Raw genomic sequence first — 19673 nt, forward strand, 5'->3', positions numbered from 1 at the left:
GCAGTGGTGATGCCATGGTCGTGGGACGTAGAGGTTGACGGGGTGGCGCCGGAGTTGGAGAAGAGGTCGTGGACGGCGACGTCGCGGGCACCAGCGTCGTGGTGCAGTGGTGGCGGCATTCCGGCAATCCGTGGTGGAGCTTCCCGTCGCTCACAACCCCTTCTCTGATCGGTCTAGGGTTTTGGACAGTGGGAATAGTGGTTGCGGTGAACCTCTTGACAGAGCTGCCAGTCCCTATCTCCTCTTTATAGGGCTGCGCTACGGGGTCCACTAGCCTTGTCTTGGGCTGAGCCCCGATCAAGGCGCGAGGTCAAGGGATAAGTTGGCCGTTGGGCCAACTGATGGAGATCAATTCTAACATGGGCCACCCTACCAGCCGCCGCCACTGCCATGGTGCGGGACACTGGGTCGGGCATGGCACCACCACCACGGTCCACCAGAAGAGGAGAGTCCAGAATAAGCCAAGCCATTGCAAACCTTCTAAGATCTTTTGGTTGCTCCGACCGAGCTAGATCAGGGGTCAGCCAGAACACCAGGTGCCTCACGCCTGCGCGTCGCCGAGGTGTCACCAATCACCACTCACCACTCACCACCACCTTGGGCGACGAAGTCGCCCCACCACGGCACCCATACGGCCCGCGCCGCATGCGGCCACCTGCAGGCAGGGTTTTGAATTTCATTTGTCAAAAAATTTCGGACATGGCCGAAATCACCGAATTTCGCGAAATTTCGACCGAAATTCATTTTTAGACTATTTTTAAAAATACTTGTAAATATATTTAAATTATTATTTCCGAAATTTTCAAATTTCGGAGGGTGCGAAATCACCAAATTTCGCGAAATTTCGCCGAAATTTCGAACACTGCTTGCAGGCCGTCCGCCGTCACACCGCCGTGCCTGCGAGCCACCGAACGCCGTCACGCCCCAGAACTGGCAAGGATCCAAGGAGCTGGCGCGGCCACCCCCGCCTCCGCCGCACTCTTGGTAGCAGCATGCATACGTGCAAGTCACTAAGCATGATGTGGCATGCATAACACACCAAAATAGCAAGGCACAAGCTGGTACTTGCAAGTAAAGCTGTAAAGGTTTAGAGCACAATTGCAGGATGGGTGTTAGACTGAGTTAGACATCACACATTATATTGCTATTTCAGTGACACCGGCCAGGCTTGCTTCCGATGTCTGAATCTATCGCGCTTGTAACACGACGATTTAACAGGCAAAAAACAAAGCATGCCGGCCGAACGCTGTCCGAGGCGGACGCTGAATCTACCACCGCACTGGCAGCGGCACGCCGGCACCCGTGGCAAGCATGCATGTTCACGCGCGCGGTCAATTAAGGCGTCAAGCACGCCGGCGTCAAATGATGAACCGCGCGCCCTTTGTGAGACCAACGGAGCAATTGCTAGGTTAACCCGGGTCGTTTTTTCGACCCTCTTTAGTTCGGTCAAATACATTTCTCTCTCTCCAAAAGTAGACTTGTTGCGGGAAAAACTAGTACCGTCTGTTGAACTACAGAGAGTTTGTGACTCTTTTATGTTTGTCAATATATGCAGCCTCACCGATATCATAGACGTGCCCTCACATTTTGTTGAAAGAAAGAATAATTAGCTAAAAATACAAGCACACACGTCACATATGCGACCTAAACCAAGATAAACAAATTTCATCGGAACTTAACTAGCCAAGCTATCTTCAGTTGTCTGATTCCATAGATAGATTTTCATCCGTCTCGTACTCTCGTCGCATGACTCCATGAAAGACGATGCACTCATGCACATGTTGTATGCCATAAATTTTTAACACCGGTGTTTGCAACGTTGGACAAAATTGGCACTGGATTGCATCAACCTCAATTGTTTTTTTTAATGAAATGGGAGGGAAAAGCCTCTTTTTTGTGTGGAATACAGTATAAAAAAAGACATTCACATACACGCAAGTGAGAGGAACAGGAGGATTTTTGAACAAAAAAGAATGCAACCACATCAAGTCGTGCGGCTGATTAAGGAGGAGGTCAACCTGAGAAGGGTGGCCTGTCAAACACCTGAGGTGTTTTAATTTTTTGACAATGAGTTTGAGTCGTTTAAGTTTTTTTTTTGTAATATTTATGTATCTTCGAACAGCTTCCTCCTTCTTAATTTTCAAAAAAAAACACGCAAGTACACTTATCCTTCTGAATACACGCACGCAAATCTATCGAAGTGAGAACCTCCAAGAGGCTGAGCCGGCCGATCTCAAGATTGATGAAGTCTAAATAGGGGCAGCTCTCTACTGGTAATATTAATATAAGTTAATGATCCAAAGTTTACAAGAAGAAAATAAAAACAGAATATCAACCAAAGGACGAAATAAAAATACTTCTTCTTTGCACTATGAATAAACAAGGGAAATAAAAATACTTCTTTGCACTGTGAATTACCCTGGCAAGTTAATGTGTGAAGCTCATTCTTGCATGGAATCAATTGATACGGGTTGCTGCTGGAAGATGAAGGGGGTATTTAGATCCAACTGTTAGTGCTTCAAAGTGCTAAAGTTTAGCACTATTCTATTTAAACAAGAGCGCCAATATGGTGGCATAAACTTCAGTCAAAACTTAAAAACTTTAGCAAAAGTATAAGTGCTAACAGGTGCTAAAGTTTAACACTTTAGGCATTTGTCTGAATCTCCATGTAGAATGGGCTGTGCAATATGCTATTTCAGAGGACCTGATGATACTTCGGGTCGGGTTGGGTTTGGGTTGAATCAAATGAAATCATCGGATTGGATTTTTTTGCCCGAGCCCAGCCAGGCATGAGGTCGGGCAGGTTGGGTTGGGTTCGGGTTAGTTCGGGCAAAACCCAATTTTTCATGTATAATTTTTGGATCGGGTCGGGTTGGGTCCGTGTTTTCGGGTTTCAGATCAAAAGTTACGGCTCGAGCCCAGCCCGTACATTCGTCGGGTCGGATTCGTCAGGTCAAGTGGCCCATGATCAGATCGTTTCAGATGGATCAGGACTTGAAAAAGGATGGAGAGATAATTTATATTCAGGTTTAGTAGACTCGAGCATTGTTGTTGGGCATTCGTAATTGTCACACTCAATGACCGTACTGGTGATGTGATTCAAGTAGGAGCTCAGCAGGTGTTTCCTTTAACTAGATAAGGCAAACAGAGGAGAGGTACACCGATGCCGCCGTGCGCGGTCTGGGACGCGCCGCAGAGGGGCTGTGTCCCAACGTTGTCGCGGCTATATATCGCGAGCACTACAAAAGTGTGATCCATCGCCTAAAGCGGCCCACGTACGGCCCATCACCTCCTCCTCCAACCCTGGTGAGGTTAGAGTTCTGAGTTAGGGGTTCGGGGTTACCGGGGGGCTGCTGCTCACCATCGACCATAGAGAGAGGGCTACCGGTGGCAGGTTGGTTCGATGGAGGAGGTGGGCGGCGGGATACGGCGGTTGGGGGAATCGATGTCAAGGACGATGGTGGATGGAGGCGGCGACGGCGGGAGGTGGCGACTGCTGCGATGGGAGGGCGGCCGGCGATGGCGGGCTAGGGTCCCGCCAATCCGCCATTGGGGTGGTGGAGGGGCTGGGTGGTGGCTGGTGGTCGGTGGGAGGCGAAGATAGAAGAAAAGGTGAGCAAGAAGGAGGAGCCGCTCGGTTTTTTAGCTGATGGTTTCACGAACCATCACCCAAAGTGACACGGAGCCGCACTCTCCCACCGTGCGAGCCCCGGTGGTTCATTGGTCAGATGCTTTACAAGCAAAAGTGCATTGGTATACACAATCGCAGCAGGCATCCAAGATGTGCTAGATTTGAGCCTGGTATGATGACAAATGGTGCAGGTGTAATGGATTTGTTTGCCGCTAAATAATGCTTTGGAGGGTTCTGCTTTATGTAGATTTTTTTGAATGGTGTTTTATGTAGTTGGTTGACCTAAGAATGGACGGTAAATTTCACCGAATGGGTAAATAGGGAAAACGGGTTTATGACGCCATGAAGGTGGTTAAAAAACAAACAGAGGCAATGCTTGTACACAATAAATCGCTAAGGCAGCGTTTAGTTCCCAAATTTGTTTGCACAGTACCCATCAAATCAAGTTTTCAAACACATGCATGGAGCATTAAATGCAGTTGAAAAAATAACTAATTACACACTTTAACTGATTCATACGAGATGAATCTAATGATATTAATTAATTTATGATTGAATATTATTTGTCAAGTAACCACAAATCGTGCTACAGTACCCAAACACAAACTTTTTCACCAACTAAACACCCCCTAAATACAATACCGCCCCCACTGCCATCTGGGTCACACGGACCACGGTGGTTCGCCAGCCCCGCAGACACCGGCAGCAAGACCCGTTTACCGCTCGGGCACCCTTTTGCCTTTGGTACGCGAAGCGCGGCCATCCAGCGGGCCCCACAGCCCTGCCCACAACCATTCGCCGCGGCCACAGAAGATCCGCGGCCGGTTCGCCGATCTCTCTCATCGCGCGAACGAACAGCCACCCCGCCGCGAGATTCACAACGCGCACGCACGAAATCCACACCGCTCCAAGAACAGATCCACATCATCGCTTCCCCCCTCCTTTCCTTGGCTGCTTGGCCTTGCCTGACGACTCCCGCCGCATCTAGCCGAGAAAGAAAAAGGATAACAGCAGCGGGGAGAGCATCAAACGCCACCAGCGGCAGGAAGGAGGAGCAGCAGCAGCAGCAAAGGCAATAATAAAAGTCGGAGGCATCAAATCGAAAAGGTTTTTATTAGCATGGAAGCGATCCAAACCCTGACCAATTCGGGCCGAGCAGCAGGCGGAGGAGTTGCATCTGTGGCCTCCCCTGTTGCTCCTCCTCCCCGTCTCTATTGCTATCCGCTTTTGCGCCGCGGCGCGTCCACCGATACTGTTCGTCGCGTTCGTGCCGTCCTCGGTATTATTGTTGCGGGTGGAATTTGCGGCGCGGATCGAGCCGTGGCGCATCGGGCGGGCCTCGCCCCGGCCCCGTTCCCCCCCTCCGCTGCTGTTCGTGTATTTATCGCGGAGGAGGAGATCGCAGCGCAGGCGCGTGTGGTTAGGTTTGTTGTTTTGTGCTTCTGCTGTTCGCGTTCGTGCCTGGCTGGCTGGAGGCGGCGGGGTCGGCGAATCTAGGGTTTCGGTCGCCGGGGATGGAGTCCTCCGGCGATGGGGGCGACGAGGGCGCCGGGGCGCCGTCGGCGGCGGGGATGGGGAGCCCCGGCCCGCCGTCGGCCCCCGCGGCCGTTGGCGGCGGGAGTAGCGGAGCCGGTGCGTCTGGATCCGGGGGGAAGCCGCCGGTGAAGCGCGTCATGAAGACGCCCTACCAGTTGGAGGTCCTCGAGAGGACCTATACAGGTTCGTCGGCTGCTCAGGAATCTGAGTGTTTTGGATTTGTTTTTGCGAGCTGTCGATCGGAATTGTGTGCGTGTTTTTCATGGGGATTCGATTTGCCTTGTGTTGTTGGTGCAGAGGACTCGTACCCAAACGAGACGAAGCGGGCGGAGCTGTCGGTGCAGTTGGGGCTCACAGACAGGCAGCTGCAGATGTGGTTCTGCCATCGCCGGCTCAAGGACCGGAAACCTCTGGCGAAAAGGCAGCAGCGCGATGAGGAGGTCACTGTGCCAGTCATAGCTCCACCGCCTGTCCTCCCGCCCCCATTGCCACCCAGCGAGATAATGGTGGGGACTGTTGGGGCTTATGGTGAGCAGATGCTGCCTTACTCCAGGAGAGGGCCTGGCCGGTCATCCGCTGTGCCTAGGATATCTGTGCCTGAGATTGGGAGCAGATACTATGAGCCACCACCGGTCATTCTGCCTCACATGGCAGCGGTGCACCTTACACAAGCTGAGCACCGAGTCATCGATTCTGTGGAAGCATCGATAGGGGAACCGCTGAGGGAGGATGGGCCAGTGCTTGGTATTGAATTTGATCCACTTCCTCCTGGTGCATTTGGTGCGCCTATTGGTGAGAACCTTACTCACATGATGCCTCCACATTATATTAATTTGATTAGTGCCCTAATAATTTGTTTTTGTTGATACCATGCCTCTTTCGCTTGTTGTCTGAGTCTGTAAATTTATGATACATGTTTGAGTCCAAATACAGGCATATTGTTTTGACCTCTCTACACCACTTTCTGTCATCCCAATACATCTAATGTTAAATATAATGGATATAAGCTCTCATTTCTACTCTTGGAGTTTTGGAAAGTTCTTGCCAGGATTGTTTTGTAATGTCTGAATTGATCCCAATATGTTCTCATCATGTAATCATGATTATATTATGCTGACTTGTTTTCTGCTGTTTATTTTCTATGTCTTGGAGCAGTTCCAGAGCAACCGAAGCAGCCCTACCGATCTTATGAAAGCAAGATGTTTTCTGGGCATGATCATAAGCCCATGAAGGTATGCTGACTGTTTATTTTCCTTGTGACAGCTTCTTGCACCTCTTGTCTTTGATTAGATGGAATAAGTGGAGTCTTTTACTGAATTGGTGTGATTCCGCAGTCTGTAATTCAAGGATGTGTAATCGTGTTTGATTCTCTCTCATATACATATATGTATGGTACTCCACTCATGCACTGCCTTGTTACACGTTTGTTCCTTTCATGCATACTGTTGAATTGAAGGGAATATAATGATTGCATGTGACTATGAGAGACATCGTGTGTGCATGGCTGTTCATAGAGCCTCATAAGCATTTTTTAGTTTCTTTCTGCACATTTTTGAATGATCATATCATACTTCTTCATACCTCATGAGTTTACATTGTTTGGAGTTTTTTTGGCTATTCTATTCTTGATTTCTCTGCTTATCTACTGATTTTATTCTGAACGAGAATAATGTTTTCTTAAATAACCAAATCACGATCACTTCAATTTTTTTTCCTCTTGTAGGCATCAGCATTTTTGCCCACCATAGACCCTTTGCTTCCAAATACAGTTACTGGGAAACGGAAGTCCTTGGTTGGGTCGTCTTCTCATCTTGGTTCACAGGCAGTACATGAATACCAGTTTCTTCCTGAGCAGCCAAGTGATATATATGAGAGGGCAAGCCAGTCGCGCTACTATGATGCTCCAACAGAGGTGTCGAATTCGAGGATAGCTTCTCTGTCTACGGGATCACGATTTCTCCATGGAGCTGAGCAGGCACCTAGCTATTCGTTTCACGGTCAATTATCTGCTTCTAGCCATTTAGCTCAACATGGCAGATCACCCATTCTATCAGGATCAGCAGATCATGAGGGGGCTTTGTCAAATATTAATGTTAGTCCAGTTCCAATCCACGGCCAATTTGGCATTCCTCAAGTTGCTGGGTTTGAGAACTCCCATGCATCCTCTGAAAGAATGGCTTATCATGATGAAGATACCTATCGTGTGGACAGAAAGCGCAAGGCAAACACTCCCTGCATTTTTGGATGTATTCCTTTTCTTCTTCAGTTTATTGATATATAATCTCTATCTAACACTACTTCAGCATAATGAGGAAGCTAAGATTGCGAGGGAAGTTGAGGCACATGAAAAACGAATCAGAAAGGAGCTTGAGAAGCAAGATCTGCTGAACAGAAAGGTCTTCTTTAGTTACATTCGAAAGTTCACTTGTACCTTTCGTGGTGCCTTATTAACTCTTTTTTCATATTTTTGCAGAGAGAAGAACAAATGCGGAGGGAAACAGAGAGACATGATCGTGAAAGACGTAAAGAAGAGGAGAGATTGATGCGTGAAAGGCAAAGGGAAGAAGAGAGATTCCAAAAGGAACAAAGGCGTGAACACAAGCGCATGGAGAAGTTTATGCAGAAACAATCCATAAGAGTATGTTTGCTAGTTTCTGCAATCTATATTTGTAATACAAATGAATATGCTGCACACCTTGGAGTATAGGACAGTGGCATTGTTTAGTTTACAGTTTCTTATATGAACAGGCTGAGAAACTAAGACAAAAAGAGGAGCTTCGAAGGGAAAAAGAGGCTGCAAGGCAGAAGGCTGCTAACGAGAGGGCTACTGCACGTAGAATTGCGCGAGAGTATATGGAACTGATGGAAGATGAGCGCTTGGAACTATTAGAACTGGCCTGTCGTAGTAAAGGGTTGCCCTCAATGCTTTCTCTTGATGGTGACACATTACAGCAACTTGATTCATTTAGAGGTACGCTCCATATTTATTGAAATATGCTTATGGGCAGTGTGTACTGCTTGACACAAAATAAGAAATTTTGATTGTCCTGTTTGCAGGAATGCTGGGACAATTTCCTCCTGAAATTGTGAGACTGAAGGTGCCATTTTCAATAAAACCATGGGCAGCTTCGGAGGATAACATTGGAAACCTTTTGATGGTAACTCCTGATATTTAGAATGTACATTTTCCTTAAAATTCTTCTGTGACAACGAGAGGTCATGAAAAGCTTTATGATTGTCTCTGTACCCTTTTTCTGTAAAAAGTACTCCATCCCAAAATATAGATGAGCACACATTTTAACTGTTTAAGATTCAAGCATCATAGTATCTGACCAACAATCAGCCACATGTAATGTAAAGTTGTTTGCAAAAATAATATCATTGGATTGACGCTTAAAAGTACTTTTGTATGGATCAATGTTATACAGTCGTCTAGTCGAACCTAGTCGCCATGACACCGATAAGGCGACTAGTCGCGACTAGTCGTCGATCAGGTCGATTAGTCGACCCTAGTCGGTCCTAGTCGTCGCTATAGTCGTCCTATATATCCCATGACATATATGTACATGTATATGTACTTATATACTATATAGCAAGCAGTAACACCACAATGATAGTCAGTTTGGTGACACTTGTGAGATTTGATGTTTGAACTGTCCAGAACTCCATATTCTTGTCCCACACAGTACAGGCTAATGGCTAATGGCTAATGGCTACTGGTGCAAGTTATATAGTTAACCTAACCCTAATGGCTAATGGCTAATGGTGCAAGTTATATAGTTAACCTAACCCTAATGGCTAATGGCTAATGGCTAATGGCTAATGGTGCAAGTTATATAGTTAACCTAACCCTAATGGCTAATGGGCCTAATTGAGCCCAGTACAGGCGGCGGGCTGGAGTGCTGGTCTGCTGGACATCTTTTGGTTTTGGCCTGATCGTCCAAGTAGCTAGTCGGACGACTAATCGCGATTAGGCGACGATTAGTCGGACGATCAGACATCTGATCGACAAAAGCTAGTCGTTTCACTTATCGAAGCCAGCGGAGCGATAAGGTCGACTAATCGCGACTAATCGCGATTAGTCGGACGACTGTATAACATGGGTATGGATATGATTTTGGTGCCACAAACATTATAGTATAGGAGGAAAGAGTCAAAGTCAGTTTTGAAGACCATGCGAAGTTAGGTTGCGCCATGTATTTTGGGACAAAAGCAGTACCTCTGTTCCTAGATTATTCAGTGGACAGAGACCAGAAAATATGTTTAATAAGGCCTCCTGATGTCTCTTTTGTCCTTCAGAAAGTTTCTTATTCTGTTGCTGTAGTTTAGTTATTCTGTTAACTGTAATTAATGTTCAACTGAATCATGCGTTAATGAATGATCTTCTGCATTTGCTCACTACTTTTATTTGTGGATTTTTCTATCCTGCTACTGCATCCTGGATTTACATATCTTCAATGTGTCTCACATTTTAGAATTTATTCATTAATGTTTTTAACAGAAGCTGTTGTTAATGGAATTCAGGTTTGGAGGTTCTTTATCACCTTTGCTGATGTTCTTGGCCTTCCATCGTTCACATTGGATGAGTTCCTGCAGGCTCTTCATGATTATGTGAGTTTTAGATATAGCCAATCATGTTGAAAGGTAGTCTTGATATGATGACATGATGCTGGTTCTTTTTTACCATGACAACTAGGACATGAACATGGTCCTAGACCTTTTCATTACAGTGTCTACTTGTTTCTTTGATTAATGATATTGGGATATTATGGTTTCAATTGTCAAATGCACTGTCACATTTGACATAACTTACGTGTCGTTTTCATGTGTATTGATAAACTTCTTAAGCATGCTAATAGACTAAGCAAAATATTTCTGCTTGTCTGGTGTCATTCATGAATTTAGATGTGTGCCATAACCAATTCTAAACTTCTATCATTATTTATTTGATAGGATTCAAGGTTCCTGGGGGAGTTGCATGTTGCTCTACTGAAATCTATCATAAAAGATATTGAGGATGTTGCTCGCACTCCTTCAGTTGCTTTGGGTGTAAATCAGAGCAGTTCTGCTAATCCTGGAGGTGGTCACCCACAAATCGTTGAAGGGGTATGTGTGCACTCCTGGTTCTCTAAAACGTAGATTTTTGTTCTGTTGAAGACCAATATTGTTTTTTTTATAAGAATCATTTCTTGTTTCTTAATGCTAGGCATATGCTTGGGGCTTCAACATACTTAACTGGCAGCGCCACTTGAACTTTCTTACCTGGCCTGAAATATTGCGCCAATTTGGTTTATGTGCTGGTTTCGGGCCTCAGTTAAAGAAAAGGAATGCTGAAACTGTATATTACCGCGAAGATAATGAGGTATTGATTACTGGCAGTTTACAATGTTACAATGTGAACCTTATGATAGTTTGACAGTTATTCATTTGCAGTAATATATATTTTGATGAGTATTACATTTCATGGTCCATACTCCGACCATTATTTTCTATTTGTCGCTTCAGACAGTGGCATTTTCATACGCACCTTTGACCATCACCTTTTCTAAGTTTATAAAGTTAGCATATGCAACCTTAAGCGTTGTCTATTTAAGAACAGAAGGGGGGGGGGGCAATAGTTGTTGCATGACTTTTTGCGAGATTCACACGGCTCAACTAGTTAGGCATCTGGAGTCATCATGTTGAAGGACATTACAAAATTGCGGGGAGGCGAGATATTATAAATGCATATAATAAAGAAACTGAAATATTACTATCTGTCTTATTTTACTGCTTTACGGGTGGCACCAGCACCAATTGAGGAGAAACTTACCCAACATCGGTTGAGATGGTTTGGACATGTCCAACGGAGGCCTCCTGAGGCGCCGGCGCGTAGTGGGGCTCTAGAGCGGGTCGATAATGTAAAGAGGGGTAGAGGTAGACCTAAACTGACTTTGGATGGGTCGGTTAAGAGAGACCTTAAGGATTGGAATATCTCTAAAGAGGTAGCTTTGGATAGGGGCGCATGGAGACTAGCTATCAACGTGCCTGAACCGTGACCTTTGTTTCTTTTGGGTTTCATCTTTAGCCTACCCCAACTTGTTTGGGAAAAAAAGCTATGTTGTTGTTGTTGTTGTTGTTGTTGTTGTTGTTGTTATTGATCATGAGAAAGCTTCCAGGTGTAATTAGCATGTCTGCCTGATAAGCAGACAAGCCTTAAACGGCTGAAATGTGATTGAAAGGTAGCATGTCTGCCTGATAAGCAGACAAGCCTTAAACGGCTGAAATGTGATTGAAAGGGTAATTGCCCAATGGTGCTAGCATTTGCTAGGAAATTAGAATAATTTTATGAACTGATGTTACTGTAGACACCTTACTGTTCTGAGTCTTAAAGTTGACTAGAATCCGGTATTGGTGGCCTTTAAATTTTGGTTCTGAAATGGGCTTGTTAACGTGTACTTGCCACTGCAGGGATATGGTAAGAAAGGTGTTGGGTTAATTTACATAAAACTTAGATGCAAATCTTGAAGTAGAGTTGTATGTATTCCATTCACGACAATTCAACAAAGTATAGCTGCATATTTGCAGCATGCTTGTTTTTTGAACTGCTTCCTTTTGCTATTCATGTAAACATGGGAATTCTCACAAAATATCTAATAAATTCCTTGCATCTTTTTTTTTTTTTGGAAAGGGGCGTGATGGTGCCGATGTCATTTCCACTCTGCGAAGTGGTTCGGCGGCTGTGAATGCTGCTGCTTTGATGAAGGAAAGAGGGTATACTAACCGTCGCAGGTCACGACACCGTCTGACACCTGGAACCGTAAAATTTGCTGCTTTCCATGTATTATCACTTGAAGGGGGCAAAGGTCTCACAATACTGGAAGTTGCAGAAAAGATCCAGGTATATCCACTTTAAACAAATTTCTAAATTACTGACCTGTTATTTCTAACGAAACTTATATTGGTTTACATCCTTTTTTCTCGTCAGAAATCTGGACTGAGAGACCTTACAACAAGCAAGACACCAGAGGCTTCTATATCTGCAGCATTGTCAAGAGACACTAAGCTTTTTGAAAGAACGGCACCTTCAACATATTGTGTTAAAAGTCCTTACAGAAAGGACCCAGCTGACTCTGAGGCTGTGTTGTCAGCAGCACGTGAAAAAATCAGGGTGTTTCAGAATGCACTTTCGGAAGTGGAGAAGGATGTGGATGAGGTTGAGAGGGATGAGGATTCCGAATGTGATGTTGCTGATGATGATGCTGATGGTGATGACATGAATATTGACGACAAGGATGCCAAATCTCCCCTAGTTGGAGCTCAAGATGGTGCACCAGTTATAGTAGTTGGTGACATAAAAAAAGAATCAAATAGTGTGGTTAACACACTAGCACCACAAATCTCCCAGACTAAATCCAGTGAAAGTGTCTCGTTGCATACTTTTGACAGTAAAGCAAGTACTTCAACTGATCCAGCGGTTGGAGATGATGCTAAATACACTGAGATAGATGAAAGTAACCAAGGAGAATCCTGGGTACAGGGGCTAGCTGAAGGTGACTACTGTGACCTTAGTGTGGATGAACGCCTCAATGCGTTGGTTGCGCTTATTGGTGTTGCCACTGAAGGAAATTCTATCCGTGCAATTCTGGAGGTAATGGTCCTATTGTATTTTCTTTTATCTTAATATTTTTCCCATTGAACATCATCTGAACAAGAGACTTTACAGGAGCGTCTAGAAGCAGCAAGTGCTTTAAAAAAACAGATGTGGGCTGAGGCACAACTTGATAAAAGGCGTACAAGGGAGGACTTCACCAGTAAGACACAATATGATTCTTGTGTGGGTTTGAAGGTCGACACAGATCGAGAAAATAATGCTGCTGAGAGTACCCTTACGCCAGTGCATAACCCTATTAAAAACAATGATGGAAATGCCAGTACGATGAATAATGATTTGCTTATCGATAAGCAGAATCAGCTTATTACGGGCGATATAGCTCATCAGCAGAATGGTGTAAGCCGAGAATCGAGTATTAATCCAGAAAGCTTGTCTGTTCAGCAGTATGCTTCATCTGAGAAAACTCGATCTCAGTTGAAATCCTACATAGGTCACAAGGCAGAACAGCTTTATGTTTACAGATCGCTACCCCTTGGACAAGATCGGAGGCGCAACCGATATTGGCAGTTTTCTGCATCTTCATCGTCCTATGACCCTGGTTCTGGAAGAATCTTTTTTGAATCTAGAGATGGATACTGGAGGGTCATTGACTCAGCTGAGGTAGTTTATCCAAAAATTCTTTGTTGAATTTCATTATTTATTTTTTTAATAGGAGCTTGAAAATAGAGTAGTTCAAGTGGTGATTATTGTTCTTTCAATGTGTTAATTGTTAATTGGTTTATCTTTTATGTAACTAACCTGAAAATAGGAGAATGAGAACTCCAATCTCAGGCGCTAGATCAACTTTGAATAGTGAGGATTATGGTTTTTTCCCCATATCACTAGAAGGTCAGAGGTGATAGCATTGAAGTTGGAATATTTAGGGGGCATGGTATTTGATAGCTGGCATGAGCCATCAATATTTTCAGTTGAAATGCATAACACCATAGTTGTCAACTTGTAATTATCCTATTTTATGTTTGTTTCTTACTTGGTAGTGTTTTGGCTGGTTTATTAATTGTCTGATCTAGTGTCTAATTCCTTATTATGGTCCTTCACGATTGCAGTGCATAGTGTTTTAGGTTTTGAGCAGCATCTTTGTATTTCTCGTACATAAACTAGATAGTAACTAGTAAATTGATTAATGAAAATTATATTTTGTCGTTATATAGCGTTTGGACATTAAGTTGTTAGCGTCTACTACATGGCATACAGATCAGGTTGTGCTGATATTGTGATATATTAACATGATTCCGGTTTCAAAATGCAGGCGTTTGAAGCTTTGGTAGCCTCGCTTAATACTCGTGGCATCCGCGAGTCACATCTGCACTCAATGTTGCAAAGTATTGAGCCAACCTTTAAGGAAGCTGTTGAGAGGAAAAAGTGTTCCACTTTAGAACAGCCAGCTGGACGGATTTTGAAAAATGGAAGTAATGAGATAATAAGTCCAAACCGTGGCAATGAGTTTGGAAGTCCGTGCAGTACCCTTTCTGGTGTTGCTTCTGATAATATTATGGCACACTCAGATACTTTCAAGATAGAGCTTGGGCGTAATGAAGCCGAGAAGATTGCTATCTCGAAAAGGGCTCATGTGTTTGTGAAATGGATGTGGAGGGAGTGCTACAGTCACCAATCTACATATGCCATGAAATATGGAAAGAAGCGGTACCCTGAGTTGATTCAATCTTGTGACCATTGCTACCAGATTTACTTAACTGAAGAAAGGCACTGTTCTTCTTGCCACAAGACGTTCAAACCCATTCATAATTTCTTGGAGCACTCATCACAATGTGAAGAAAAACAGAGAACAGATCCTAATTGGAAGATGCAAATAGTGGACCATTCTGTGCCCATAGGATTGAGATTGCTGAAACTGCTCTTAGCTACCATTGAGGTACAGTAGCATTTTTTTATCACTGAAATCTATTTTTTTTTGTTTCAAAAAATTGCTGTTTGTGTGATTCGTTGCGCTGTGTATTACAGGCTTCAGTGCCAGCAGAAGCTCTCCAACCATTTTGGACAGATGGGTATCGAAAATCTTGGGGTGCGAAGTTGTACTCTGCGTCGTCTGCTGAAGAAGTCTTGCAGGTTTCATACTTTCCCCCCTATTTATTGAAATACACCCAGCAGTTTATTGTGGTTGCTATAGATATATATTACCTTAAGCTTTTACTGTATTGACAATAGCAACAATATCAGGATAGGTACAAGTTGCCTGAGTCTTTTGTACTGTTTGACCCCCAGCAAGTTGTGTACCACTTCAATTCTATCAAACTTGAATTACTTTTCTGTAAGAGGAGGAGATTGGCATGGTTAAAAAAAACGTTTTTAATTTATCAGCAAACTTTAGATATCTATTTTATGTGCCTACCTAAATCCTGCCATGTCATATTTATGCAGATGCTCACTATGCTGGAAGGTGCGGTAAAGCGAGATCACTTGTCATCTAACTTTGAAACAACAACTGAGTTGCTTAATTCAAACACACAAGATACCAATCAGAATTCTGTTGCACGTTCTGGATCTGCTGGATCTGCTACTGTACTTCCATGGGTTCCTGATACTACTGCTGCTGTTGCCTTAAGATTGTTAGATTTGGATTCTTCTATATCATACACATTTCATCCAAAAGTGGCATCAAATAAGGATCGAGAAGCTGGAGATTTCACGGTGAGCCATATATGTTTATTATTGCATCTAAAAACTGTAGTGGTGTTTACTTCACATGTGGGGATTTTGATGCATTTAATTTTCCATATCTGGATCAATGATATAAAGTGTTGGTCTCTCTGTTGAGCTAGGTTGTGTAACTGTCCTTTTGTTCTGTGCAGAATCTTCCACCGAGGTATTCTGCTATTAGGAACAAACAAGAAATAGAACACTTTGGAGCTATCAGTTTTGACCAACAAGATGGAATGCTGCTAGCCAACAGCAATGGTCGTAGAGGTCGTGGACGTGGAAGTCGAGGAGGTAGCAGGGGAGGTAGATCCCGTAGTCGTGGTGGCAAGGTTCCTAGAGGTATTAGCAGCTCTTCCAGAATTCAGTTCAGGGATGACCGCAATATTTCATATGAGAAAGGCCCTCGGAAGATTGCAAAGAATACCCGGGGGCGGGGGCGGGGGCGGGGGCGAGGCCGTTGCCGTGGCCGTGGCCGTGGGCGTGGTCGTGGCCGCGGACTTCGGACAGTTAGACCTCGCCAACCATCTGAGCTCGGCACTAGATCAATTCCAAAGGCAAACTTATTGGGCAGCTTTAGCATGTTAAGTAAGGCAAACCGTTCTGGAACAGTGCATTCTCCTGAGAGCTCGGGCGCAGGAGAATGGGCCTTGGAGAGAAGGGAATATGTTGAAGATGATGACAACAATTCGGTATCTCAATCTGATGAATCAGAAGACAATGAGGAGAATGGTGAGCCCATGAATGAGGAATATGATGATGAGCAGCAGGTAAGTTATCAAAGGGACAATTCAGAGTCCAGCCCCCTACAGATGATGGATGATGGAAGCGAGGATAATGATGATGCTGAAGGAGATGAAGAGGGTGATGATGGAGAGGACTATGAAGCGGAAGACGGTGGTGACGACGACGATGATGTCGATATGGGAGGGGATGGTGATGACGACGACGACGATGATGGTGGAGATGGAGTGGCAAATGCAGATGTGGATGATGGTGCTACTTCATATTCTTCAGGGTATAGCGAATGATGTGAGTGTTGAAAAAATTGCCTGGGCAGTAAATGATATAACTTAGGTTTGAAGCACCTCCACTACCATCAACGCAACTGCTGAATTAGAAAACTATTGAAGAGGCAGCCTGCCTGGTTTTGTTGTTGGGCTTGTTGTTAGTCTATGACTTAGGCCATTCTCTGTGTATACGACAGATCAAAGTTTCTTTTGTAAAAAAGAGCTGCATTTAGCTGCTTCTGTTGTGGTATTCCTTGTTTTGAGTGTGTTCCTGATGATGCTAGTATGTTACAAAAATAACTATAGAAATTTGATGGGCGGCCGCTGTGGCCCGATGCGACTCCGGCTGTGAAGCCCAATAGATGCCCATTTTGGTGGCTAGGCCCACCGAAACTGCGGGCGCACGTGTCCGTCCCACGTGAGAGCTCCGCGCGGACCGAGATGACGCGCGCACCCTCGTGCACCTTCCAGAAGCTTCCACACCTGTCTCCAGTCTCCTCTTCCCTCCCCCTCTCTCCAGACGCTTCTCTCTCCCCCTTTTCTCGCCCTCTTCTCCTGCCCTCTCCATCCCCGTACCACCAAACCTCGCGCAGCAGCAGCCAGCAACAGCAACGACGAGAACGCGTAAACGAGGCAGACCCTCCCGCGATTACGAAGAGCCCAGGCACGCCGAAGCGGCGAAGCGCCGAGAAAGGAAGGGAGCAACATCCATGGGGCTCGACTACTACAAGATCCTGGGCGTCGACAAGGGCGCCACCGACGACGACCTCAAGAAGGCCTACCGCAAGCTCGCCATGAAGTGGCACCCCGACAAGAACCCCAACAACAAGAAGGAGGCCGAGAACAAGTTCAAGCAGATCTCGGAAGCATACGAGGTAAGCATCCTGAGGAGATCCATGGCGGATTCATAAGCCTGTCCAGTCGAGTCCGGCAATGTAGTGACGCGCCCTTGATGCGCCGTGCTGCGACAGGTCCTGAGCGACCCTCAGAAGCGCGCGGTGTACGACCAGTACGGCGAGGAGGGGCTCAAGGGGCAGGTGCCGCCGCCGGGCGCCGGCGGGGCGGGCCCCGGGGGTGCCACCTTCTTCTCCACGGGCGGCGACGGGCCGACGATGTTCCGGTTCAACCCGCGCAACGCGGAGGACATCTTCGCGGAGTTCTTCGGCGGGTCCAGCCCCTTCGGCGGCATGGGTGGCGGCATGGGCGGCGGCGCCGGCGGAATGGGGGGAGGAATGCCCGGCATGCGGACCGGTGGGACGAGGTTCTCCTCGTCTATCTTTGGTGACGATATATTCGGCTCGGCGTTCGTCGGCGGCCCCGACGGGCACGGCATGCACACCGGCGGGCGGGCGGTGAAGGCGCCCGCGATCGAGCGGAAGCTGCCGTGCAGCCTCGAGGAGCTGTACAAGGGCACCACCAAGAAGATGAAGATTTCCAGGGAAATCGCTGATGCCAGCGGGTAAGTGTCACGGTCATAGGATTGTCGATTACTGTTGCTGCTTAAGATTTTCAAATCCAACACCAATTCAATAGACGCCGTGAAACTGTCCCAATTTAATCAGGATAAAAATCATGGGTTGTTAGATTTGTCTGGTGGTTCATTTCTGCTCTAGATTTCAAATTAAACTTGCATGAATGTGCAGAAGACGCCTCCAAACTGTTTAATTTGGTGGTAATACGGTACTACATGTTATTTTCAAGGGTGAATAATTGCCATTTATAAAAATTTGCCATTGATAAGCTAAACTGAGCTACATCTAACCATAGTAGTAGTGCATTCGTCACATGGGAAGCTCGTCTGGTCGTCTATCACCTTTCCTTTCTCTTCGTGGGAATGTTTGGTCAAAAACTTTTGGGATCAGTTTTTTTTTTTTGCTTCTAGCAATAAGGGTGTGTTTAGATCATTTTATATTTTTGTGTTTTTAGAAGGGAATCTTTAATATTTGAAGTATGAAATATAGACTAATCACAAAACTAATTACATATCTCGATATCTCGTCTGTAAACTACGAGACGAATCTAATGAGCCTAACTAATTCATCATTAGAGCATGCTCATTGTAGTATTACTGTAGCAATTTTGTGTCTAATCACGTCATAATTAGACTCATTAGATTTGTCTCGCGATTTACAGTCCATTTATGTAATGCTATTTATTTTTTAACTACATTTAGTATACCATGCAAGTAATTTATAAATTTTTTGCATTTTGCGTTTTGGATCTAAACAAGACCTTAAATAACTTGGTTTTCAATCACCATCTTGGAGGTGGATCAACGTCCAACTACTTAATTGTTTGATTTTGTAGTACTGGTTGCTCGAACAGTTGAATTGATTGTCCAACGACGTCCAACGTCCAATCTGCTCGGTCCATCAGTCCATGAGCTCCACAAAACAAGAAAGCTGGTTGAGCTCCTTTTGCTGCCTGTACTGAACTCTGGTGATCTTCATGTGCAGCAAGACGATCCCTGTCGAGGAGATCCTGACGATCGACGTGAAGCCCGGGTGGAAGAAGGGCACCAAGATCACGTTCCCGGAGAAGGGCAACGAGACGCCCAACACGATCCCGGCCGACCTCGTCTTCATCATCGACGAGAAGCCGCACCCGGTGTTCACCCGCGACGGCAACGACCTGGTGGTGACGCAGAAGATCCCGCTCGCGGAGGCCCTGACGGGGTACACCGCGCACCTGACGACGCTGGACGGGCGCAGCCTGACGGTGCCCATCACCTCCGTGATCCACCCGGGGTACGAGGAGGTGGTGCGCGGCGAGGGCATGCCGATCCCCAAGGACCCGTCGAGGAAGGGCAACCTCCGGATCAAGTTCGACGTCAAGTTCCCGTCGAGGCTCACGGCCGACCAGAAGTCCGGCGTCAAGAGGCTGCTCGGGCAGTAGTGAGAGCGAGTGCGCTAGCGGGGTGCGCAGAGACGGTGCTCTGTTCTGTGTCACAACTTGTTCGTTTTGGTTGGACTGGATGGAGACGGTGCGCAGAGCAGACGGTTGAGGTGCATAGGATTCCTTGTACAATCTTCCAGATTGGTGTTTGTTCACTGGTCCATTTCTTGGCGACTTGCAATGGTAGGACGGAATAATCGTTGAGCACATAGATTATGTGAGAAACCTTTTACAAGCGTTGGTTGGAATGGTAATAGTAAGATACTAAGCGAGATGGGAATTTGAAGTGCAA

At 45.7% G+C, this 19673-nt stretch overlaps 1 protein-coding gene across 1 annotated transcript; it reads left to right on the plus strand.

Moving 5' to 3' along the window:
- The first annotated feature begins 16974 nt into the window (after positions 1-16974).
- LOC120664652 (dnaJ homolog subfamily B member 4-like) lies at positions 16975-19673 on the plus strand. Its single transcript, XM_039943935.1, has 3 exons — positions 16975-17361; positions 17458-17945; positions 18943-19673. The coding sequence occupies exons 1-3, from the start codon at positions 17197-17199 to the stop codon at positions 19379-19381; spliced, it is 1092 nt and encodes a 363-aa protein (XP_039799869.1). The 5' UTR covers positions 16975-17196; the 3' UTR covers positions 19382-19673.

This window comes from Panicum virgatum, chromosome 3N (assembly GCF_016808335.1).
Source record: "Panicum virgatum strain AP13 chromosome 3N, P.virgatum_v5, whole genome shotgun sequence".
NCBI classification, from domain to species: Eukaryota; Viridiplantae; Streptophyta; class Magnoliopsida; order Poales; family Poaceae; genus Panicum; species Panicum virgatum.

Coding starts and splice junctions, on each gene's coding strand:
- LOC120664652 (XM_039943935.1), top strand. CDS start 17,197: ATGGGGCTCGACTACTACAAGATCCTGGGCGTCGACAAGGGCGCCACC. Junction 17,362..17,457: donor AGATCTCGGAAGCATACGAG/GTAAGCATCCTG, acceptor GTGCTGCGACAG/GTCCTGAGCGACCCTCAGAA. Junction 17,946..18,942: donor GAAATCGCTGATGCCAGCGG/GTAAGTGTCACG, acceptor CTTCATGTGCAG/CAAGACGATCCCTGTCGAGG.